General features: G+C 37.9%; 1 protein-coding gene across 1 annotated transcript; it reads left to right on the top strand.

Annotated features, from left to right (window-relative positions):
* The first annotated feature begins 516 nt into the window (after positions 1-516).
* On the top strand, positions 517-4,996 carry kcnk1b (potassium channel, subfamily K, member 1b). Its single transcript, XM_077613182.1, has 3 exons — positions 517-978; positions 2,515-2,910; positions 3,763-4,996. The coding sequence occupies exons 1-3, from the start codon at positions 624-626 to the stop codon at positions 4,011-4,013; spliced, it is 1,002 nt and encodes a 333-aa protein (XP_077469308.1). The 5' UTR covers positions 517-623; the 3' UTR covers positions 4,014-4,996.
* Positions 4,997-10,431: the final 5,435 nt, after the last annotated feature.

Below are 10,431 nucleotides of genomic sequence, written 5' to 3'. Positions count from 1 at the left end.
ATTCATATTTGTTGCCAATGTGTTATGGTGAACTGATGGAAAGACATTTTTGCAGAAACTGTAGGCCCTTGAAACAAGGAGACATGGTGTATGGGCATTTAAGATATTATTGTTATATTTTTTGAAATATTAATCATGAATATTGCAAACTATTTTGGTGGTACTATATACTGTGCAAATTCCCAATAACCAAGTTTTTAAATGTTGGATTGGTCCACTTTCCATACCTGAAATTTAAGATAAAACGAAACTTATGACGTCACACATCCATTGTCTCCCACATTCACATGCTGCCTTTAGGTTCAGATAGAAACTCGTTTTTTTCTGAAATCCCAATTAACTTTTTTTCATTTCAGCTTAATTAAGTTAAATATTTAGTTAAATATATTTAGTTAAATATGCTCAACGATAAATATTTGGTTATAATCGACTAGAAACTCCACAATTAGTTTTTATTTTAACCCCGTACTCCGAGGAAGTGTAAATACCGCGGCGACAGTGAATGTAACTCGTAAGAACAGCAGGTTTTCGCGAGAAGGAAGAGGAATAACATGTCAGTCTTGTCCCAAGAAACAACCTTCTTTCCTTTGTAGGGTCTGTGTTTGTTCACGCATATTAAAAAAATGCTCCAATCGGTTGCGAGTAGTTCGTGCGTGCGGCTCATCAAGAGTCAGAAATCGACGTGGTATTTTGTATTTCTGGTGCTGGGCTACATCCTTTATCTCATCTTCGGGGCTGTGGTCTTTTCGTCTGTAGAGTCGCCTTACGAAAAAGCCTTGCGCCAGCAGCTCACCACCACAAAAACGCAGTTCTTGCGGGACAATGAGTGCATCAGCGAGGAGAGTCTGGATCGCTTTCTCAAAGAAGCCTTGGAAGCCAGCAATTACGGCGTCTCCATCCTCAACAGCACCGCTACCAACTGGAACTGGGACTTTACCTCTTCACTCTTCTTTGCCAGCACCGTGCTCTCCACCACAGGTGATCAACAACATAACGTCTTAATGCACTTTAAAAAAAAAGAAATGTAGCTGTTTATTTCCCAAGGCAGCCACATTTCATACTATTGACCCATATGTTGCTTGATATTAGTTGTGGGTCCCTAGCTGTATTTACCTGTACACATTTTTTAATGCAATATTTCATTCATACTTTTATACTATAACATTATTAATATTTCCTTTATTATGTACAGCACATCAAGGGTTAAAAGTCAAATAAAAAAAAAAAAAAATCTCAGTTTACCAAGTGGGCTTGTCATTCAGACCTTATGTAATTATGGTTTTATGACACCAGCACACTACACACCGCACATTAAATTGTGATGTATTACCATTAGTACAACTATAGTGCCAGAAAAATATAAATATGCTTGTAAGAACAGAACAAAATCCAAAACAGGAAGGTCACAGCGCAGATTAAACCCAGAACTGCAAGGAAGTTGAGCGAACCATTTGTACAATGTCATTCATTCATTCATTTTCGGAACTGCTTATCCTCACAAGGGTCACGGGGGGTGTTGGAGACTATCCCAGCTAACTATGGGCACTTGGGACACTTAAAAGTTTCCAACCCGCATGGGGATGTAAGAGGAAACTGGAATACCCAGAGAAAACCCACACAAGCCCGGGGAGAACATGCAAACACTTAGAGAGGACTGATCTGGGATCGAACCCACGACCCCAGAACTGCGGGGCCGACACACTAACCACTTGGCTTACGAGCTGCCTACACTGTTATTGTATTTGTTATTTTCATTTTGAATGAATTATTTCTACTTATTTAGAAAAGTAACTCTTAACATACAGGTGAGCAGTATACAGGTATGCAATTAAAAACGGGTTAAGAGTATATTTTAAAAAATATTACAATTATTGTATTGCATTGTATCCAATGGCAAAAGTGCTCCAATGAAAGTATTTCTAGACGTGATACTCTTTACACTAAACCTGCTAAACTTCTTTGGTTGCTCATTCAAACATTAAAATGAGTTCAAGTAAACCCTTAATACAAATAATGATGTTTTTTGACCTGAGGCAATAAGACTGTTTTGCACTCGTCCATTATCTTTAAATGAGAGAGCAGGCATATGCATGAAAACTGCAAGAAAGAACTTTAGCCTGACAACATGGCAGCAGCAGTTATCTAGTAGTACGTTTCAACATAGTACATGCAGTACGCCAGCTATGTTTAGGACTTCAACAATACTGTATGTATTGTTATGACTAAACACACCCATCAAGCAGAGACTGTCCATCAAATAGAGCTGGAATTACACAACAGGCCCCATGGCGATTTGAATATTAAACATTCAAAATTCATTTTCTGATTATAAGTACATTTTTGTGAGTGGCCCAAGGTAATGCACACTCATGCAAGGTTAACACCAGTCTAATATGAAACCTATTCACATTTAATCTGTTTCTCGAAGTACTTTAGGACTGTGGTGTTGTTTATTTGATTTGTATTCATACAGTGACAGACCTGGTTTGCTGAAAAAATATTACTTATCTTCAGGTTATGGTCACACAGCACCACTGTCAGAGGGTGGCAAGGCCTTCTGCATCATCTACTCTGTGTTGGGCATCCCGTTCACCCTTCTTTTCCTGACCGCCGTGGTCCAAAGGATTATGGTGTACAGCACGAGGAGGCCCATCTCATACATCCACATGCACTGGGGCTTTTCCAAAGCCTTGGTGGCCATCGTCCACTCTTGTGTTCTGGCCTTGCTGGCCGTATCGTGCTTCTTCCTCATTCCGGCGGCCATCTTCTCAACTCTGGAGGAAAACTGGAACTTCCTGGAGTCTTTCTACTTCTGTTTCATTTCTCTCAGTACTATTGGATTGGGAGACTATGTGCCAGGAGAGGCGGGTAACCAGAAGTTCAGGGAGATCTACAAACTGGGAATCACTTGTGAGTAATGGGCTGACACCCAACTTGTACTTGACGTTATATTATACAATAACCCACCTGCCATTTTACTACCCTAAAGTAATCCTTAAATCTTGCCTTAGAACTTCTTCTGACAGATTTGAAGATAATCGAGCTAATCATTTAACGATAGTTAAGTGTTTATAGTTTTGTTGAATTAAAATGGGTGAGCTATTTTTAATACGGCTCTTGCGTTTGATCATTTTGATGCATTTAATGTTCCATTTAAACAAAGTCTACTGTTTGTGACATGCTTTTATCAGCAGTGTGGTTTCAAAATGAGGTGAATGAGGACACATGTCATAATTTTATCACCTATTTCCTGCTACAAGAAGGATGTTACTTTTGTAACTGGAACTAACAGGAACTATTCTCAGATCCTTTGAACCACATTTTTAATTTAGTTCATCATTCTATGTCTCAGATTACAGCCAGAGGAACAAAAATGGGCTGTGTTCCAATTCCAATTGACTATATTTAATTACTTTTATAAATGAAATGCTTTATAGTTGTGTACTATTCCATATCCACTCAAATGACATATTGTGTACGGGTTAATTCTCGTCAATGTAGCTATGTTTTCTGTCAAATATAATCATTAGAATTTCTCAGTATGTTGTCTGGATCCGGAAGTAGATGTATTTTTAGTACAGTTTAATTAGAATAGTTTAATTAGTCATTTCCCAAATCAACAAGTGTTGTTTTATTTCAACATCCTAAGTGAACACTGCCCTCTTCTGTCTAAATGTACAAATAATTGCAGTTTTATTTATTTACTTGGAGGGTTGTAATCTGTCCAATTCATTGAATAATTTAGTTTGCCTTTCTGTTCAGTCTACTTGATCCTGGGCCTGATCGTCATGCTGGTTGTCCTGGAAACCTTCTGTGAGCTGCAGCAACTTAAACAACTCCGAAAGATGTTCTACCTGAAAAAGGAGAAGACGCACGACCGCCTGAGCATCCTCGAACACGACCAGCTGGCATTCAGCTCCGCGCCAGACCGGACGCACGGTGACGACAAAGCCCACATGTTTGTCAGCGTCTCTAGTCTGCCGTCTCGTAGCGACGAGCTCTGTATTCAGTAGCGTTTTGAAGAATTTGCGATTGAACTTCTAGCTCACGTTTACGAAGCTTCGTTACGAGCCGGCTGTTATTTATAAAGCAGGCCTTTGTACATTTCACACAGTCATTTTAAAACAACATTTCGGAGAAGTCAACGGTAATTTATCAAGCAAACAGTACACATGTTGTACCGTACAGAATACCTTCAAATGCTGTGGACATTGCTTCAAAGTAGAAAGTTTAGTGCCTATAACTCGGAGTTAAGACGTACACAACTGATTAAAAAAAAAGTATCCAGTTTATACAAAATGTTCCTTGATAGGTGCTTTGTAATGCTTTGCATAGTTGACTGGACAAGATTTCTTAAGGAAATTTGCAACGAATACCATATTCCATAATAGTTGTAATATTGCTTTATTCGACCAATCAGTTTTAAGTATTTGGGAGGCGCTTTTAAAAATTCAGAATAGCGGTTTTGTCTTTAGTGGTGTCACATTTCATTCCGATTTTTTCAGCCCGTGTGCTTATTTATGCCGTTGGTGTGGGATTGTACCCACCTTAATTTATTGTCTCGTCTGATATAATGAGTCTAAGGTTCACACGACTATTGAGTAAAAGGGAAAAATGTCTTCATGAATAAGGGAGGTACATTTGCACAGTAATAGCAAAAGGCAAAGTTGGTTTTACATTTCTCAGCGGTAGAATAAGAGGAAGAAGGACCAGCTGTAGCATTACCCAGATTGTAAATATTTATTTTGAGTAGCAGAAAAGCCCAGCAAACCAAAACATCTGAGTTTCTATGACAAATCACTTTTCACTGTATTTATAAAAAGATTTCTTTCCAGAAGTCAAAAGCCCAGCTGAAAATATGGAGATTTTTTTTATTGCTACAGGTCACCATGCCAACTAGGAATTTGCTCTTTGAACTTAGATATTTTAGCATAGCTAAACTCAGTTTGATAGTAAAGTTACCAATGTGTTTCATACATTTGAGGAATATCATTGTATTGTGTCTGCTGATTTGCTGTTTTTTTATGTTTTATTTTATTTTTTTAAATAATTGTCAACATTTCCTTGGTCTGATATGAATACTGTTTGTGCCCTGAATGTGACCTTTTTTTTTCTGATACTGACAAAGTGGAACAGCCACAAACGTAATATACTGTATTTCATGCAAAAATCTTTAGGTCATGATCATAATGTTTTACACAGCAAATGTGTGTGGACCAAAGTAAAATTCATGTTTGGCATTTGTGTCAGTACAATAAAGTTGGTTTTGAATTGTTTGTTATATATTTAGTTTGTTTTTAAAAAGTTTCTTAACCTTGTGAAACAATTCAAGTGTTTTGATGATTACAGATGTCATGTAAAATGATATTAGGTTGAACATGAAATACCGTCTAAAAGCAATGACGGTGCTAAAAGGCAGGCTTTTAGGCTTCTTTTTTTATTTTAATGAAGGTACTCGAATGCATTAGTTTTATTAGTCATCTCTCCAAAACACATTATCTCTTTGTTCAGCAGTCATTACAGTTTTATCCACGGCCAAGTGGGATTTCAGTTAAACCTGAAAAATACGTTTACATATTTCACAAAGTTAACTTAAAATGGACCATTTTCCCTGGTGAAAATTAAAATCAGTGCCTCTGAAAAAAGGTTGAAAAAGCAAAAACCACGTGCTTAAAGACAATTGTACCTCAAGGATCAAGACAGAAATGACATACGCTGCAATCCTGACAAGAATAGGCATTTTTGAAATGGAATAAACGAACTCGTATTTTAATTACGACCTTTATTTTCTGGCCCGAGGTGACAGGGCACACATTATGCAAGAAATTCTTGTCTATGTGAGAGTTTATGTTTTTATCTGAAACATTATTGATGCAATTACAGGCCTCGCTCGCCCCTCAGCACCTGAAGATGAATGAATGATGATGAGCCTCTGGCAAAGTATTTATTCCACATTACAGAAACACCACTAACAGAGGATGTGCACTAATTGGAAATAACTGTGCAACATTCAGACGCAGCAGTGTATAAAAAATAATGTGCCTGTTCATTTGCATAATGAGGGCAAGAGAAATGATAAACGATCTCATTAGATTTGTTTGGTAGTACAGAATATGTTAAAATGGGCATCTGCACTCTCAAAATATGTTATTCCTTGGATCTTTCTTGTGGAGAAGAGGAAAAGAACAAAAAAAATGAGAATTGGGAATTAGAAAAAAATAGTTTTAAGTGTTGACATCAAATGTTTATGATGAGAAATATAAGAATAACTTTATAGTATTGTTTCACAGTTTTCCAAAATGTACTCATAACATGTATAAAATAGTCACTTACGTTCCCCCTAGATGGCGACGTTATTTCTTAATAAAGCAATATGAATATATTAATGAAACGATGAAATATGTGACATTATTGCACAGTATTTTTCGGCATATAGACTGGAAAAAAAAGGAATATTAGACTGAGCAAGGCAGATTTATTGTATGAGCTTAAATAACTTCATATATATCTTAATGTAGTGTGTGGTTGGTGTATTTTTTTTTTAAATTTAATTTATTTTTTTAATGAAAATCACTGGGAGCCATTTCACCTGCATGCCACCTGGACCAAAACCTGAAATTGTCCACTAAAGGTTTGGCTCCTGCGTATGCACAGGTTTCAAATGTACCCTCTGCTGCTATTTGTCATGAATATTGCTGTTTGATCACGGAAGCAGCCGAGCATTAAAAAGAATTCCTTTTATAGATCTTTTATTGTTTCATCCTTGCAAGGCTCAACTGAAAAATCAGTTGCGTTTCTCCACAATGATTGAAGAAATCAAGATTTGTTGTTTCCTCATGCGCCCACAAGTCACGACCCCCCCAAAAAGCAAAATTCACCCAAGCCGTGGCATGACATTCATCATATAAACAGCTACGATGCCTTTTGGTGCTTAAGCACGATTTTTTTTTGTCACGCACTCTGGGATGATGGAAATACAAAAGTGGCCTCAAGCAAAATCCTTCCTACTGCCAACGCTCTCATTTTTCAGTTTCTGCAAAAAATGATGATGTAATATATGCTATAGTCAAGAGTTGATGCCTGTGGGTTTGTGTGAATGGATTTCTCTTGGATTAATAATCAATTATGGATTCTTAATCCCGCACAATTGGAAGAGAAACCAATAGCATACCTTTCTGTTTAGTTGACAATTTGTTAGCGACCAGCTTCCTTGTCACCGTTTACCCGATTGCCATTTTTCTGCGGAACCTCTCTAAAATTTTCCGCCTCACAGTTCTGGGGTCGAGGGTTTGATCCCAGGTGGGTCCTTCCTGTGTGAAGATTGCATTTTCTTCCAGGGTTTACATGGGTTTTCTCTGAGTACTCCGGTTTTCTCCCATATACCAAAAACATGCAGAGTAGGCTTGATGAACACTAAGAAAGACATCAGAGCACATAATCCGGCATTAACTTGCAAGTGAGAATCCATCCTGACTCGTCCTCGTCACAGATCATTCTAAAGAAAGACATCCTCTCCTGTCCATTTAGTTGCATTAGAATCAAAACAATTAAGGTTATCTTATTCAAAACAATTGCATAACCGTTTAACCGAATAACACAATTAAGGTCAAAAAACAACTGCAACAACAATTGCATATCAGGTATTCGATTCGATATCGCCATCTGCTCCGGAATCCAAGTCAAAGCAATTTAAGAGTCCTTCACAGATCTTCATTGCGAACTTGCGACTGGGTAAAGGGTCGAGGTTTTAATCCAGATCAGCAGTCCTCGGATCCAGGGACTGGGTGAGCTGAGCTGTCAAGTCAACAGTCCTCGGATCAGGGCAAAATAATTAAACGTCCTCGGAGCCCGCTGCAGGGGGAAGTGTCCTTCGGTAACAATTATACTGAGCGTTTGTCAAGCTTATAATGATTAATATTCCACACATACATATAATGATTAATATTTCTTCGTTGTACACACATATAATAGTACCCAAAATAACTCCAACAACACTCTAAATTGCCCTAGGCATGAGTATGAGCCTGAATGGTTGTCCTTTGTCTCCTCGCGTCCTGTGATTGGCTGCCCACCAATTCGGGGTGTCCCTCGCCTGGTGCACGAAGTCAGCTGGGATAGGCTCCAGCACCCTCATGCGACTCTTGTGAGGATAAGCAGTTCAGAAAATGAAGGAATGAATGAATATGCAGTAAGGGAAACATATAAAAATAAACTCTGACCATATTGCATATGCAGAAAGAAACAGAGAAAGTGGGAAAGCCATGCCAAGACAGTGGCCCAGTTAATTCTCAGTTGAATGTGGAAATGTTAGACAAAGTGACAGGACCGGAGGGACGGAGGGGAAGCGAATGGTGATTGGCTGCTTGAGACATACTGTAGGCGGTTGTTTCTCTCTCTCTGGAAAAACTCTCTCTATAATGGCAATGCTTAAGGAAAGGCATAATGGCTCATTGCCAGTTACATTGGGTTGTCAACAGCACAGATAAGCGTCAGGATAAAACGCATGAATAAACGCTACTGAAACAAATCCGTTTTCTTGCTTCTGCCATTGAAGCAGTAATTCTTGTGATGAGTTTACAATTGTAGGCAGAATCTGAACAAAACTTGGGAAAACCATCATTTTTTCATGACATTAACGTGAAGAAGCCTCAGATTGTTTGCATTTTGACATCCTATGAAATGACGGTTGACAGGTTGAGAACCTGATTTACTCATATTGATGTGACATCTGCAGTGTTTTTGACGATTGTGCCTCCATTTTTTTTCTCCTCCAAGTTCAAATGCAACACAGCAGCAAAAAATTGAACTTATAAATATTCAAGAGTATGGCCAACAAAACAGAGCTGCACATAATAACTCGGCCAATTAAACCTTTTGGGAGAAAAATGACAAAATAAAACGCATAGTAGACCTTTAGAACAAGAAAAGTGCTCTTTACGTCAAATGCCAACCAATAGTGTGTGTGTGTGTGTGTGTGTGTGTTTGTGTTTTGTGTGTGTGCCCTTTCAAATACTATAATGGTTAGTTTACATTGGTGCTGCCACATTAATACAACAAAAAATTGGCTCAATACAAATCCTCCACACTTTTTTATTTTTTTAAATTTCATGAATCTCATTGGAGGCCAAGCAGCAACTCATTAAATTTGAATGCAAATAACCAATTAAACCTCAGATAGATGAAATAATCAAAGTATCACTCCTTCCCAAGCACATCTTGAACACAAGTTACACATAAACCAGTCCAGAAACACAACATTAATGTATCAAATCCATCTGAAAACACATTCTACTTTCTTTTTATTGCATTTTTTGTGTGTATAGCATTTATTATGTAGCCACAACAGTGCTTGACTTGCCATTTCCTTGGTAATTGAAAAGACTATTCATCACAGCTCAACAAAGAAAAGGCTAAGGGAAGAAAGCTACCGGCTTTTAATCATATATTTTTAACTGTCAGCAAAACTAAAATTGGCTATGTCTAAGAATGGAAACGAGGGCAGTAAAGAAGATAAGACACCAGTCGACGCGTCCCACTGAGGCCCTTTGTCGAGACCACCACGCCATCTCATCCATGGAGAATGTACTTGTTTCTCCCCAGCTGCGTGTCGACCTTAGCAATAATGGCAGCTGAATAACAAACACAGCCTCAAGAAATCTCACAGACTCTCGGGACGGCCAAGCCTCCAAAAGACTAAGCTTTAGTTGTGACAAAACATACCGAAAACAAACAAGAAATGCTCATATTGGCTAATGCAAATGTCAGGAGTCAAACACCATTAAAACTCTAATGTGCACAACGCATGAACCCTTAGGCGGACTGAATACTGTAGGCATATGGGATATTTTTAGTGGCTCCTATTACTGCGACTTCTTGCGGATCCACCAATGAGCAGCAGCTTGTCACACTGTTTCCATGCTGAGACATGTTTAAATATTGATGGCAAGAAAAATGAGACTTACAGTAGTTAGATTTGTATTAAACTAGACGTGAAAGGATGAGAGAATTATTGGACGTGTCTTGTATTGCGTCTTTTGTTGAAGTTCTTCAATGAGACAACCTTTAGAAGTCGTCATTCTGTCAAGGCATGGTTAAAGTCATTAAAAATTAAAAATTCATGAAGTTGTTATGAAAACTTTTGTTGTATTTTTTTTGCTGTGGGCCAGTTATGACTGAATAAAATCTATCAAGTATGAAGTTAGCTTGCATGAGGGATTGACACACTGAATATTTCCTTGGAATATAAAAATATGATGTTTTAAAAAGCACCTATGATAAATGCTTGTGACTAAATGTGTATCAATATTTATATGCTCTATTGTGTGATGTAAAAAATATTTCCCTCAGGGCACACTGATATGAAAGTTTATGGCTTAAAACATTTTTAGGTTCTTCTCTTTCCCATTACACATCTATTAAAATTTGATTAAA

This window comes from Stigmatopora argus, chromosome 11 (assembly GCF_051989625.1).
Source record: "Stigmatopora argus isolate UIUO_Sarg chromosome 11, RoL_Sarg_1.0, whole genome shotgun sequence".
Lineage (NCBI taxonomy): Eukaryota > Metazoa > Chordata > Actinopteri > Syngnathiformes > Syngnathidae > Stigmatopora > Stigmatopora argus.
This window is presented reverse-complemented; position numbering and strand designations above follow the sequence as displayed.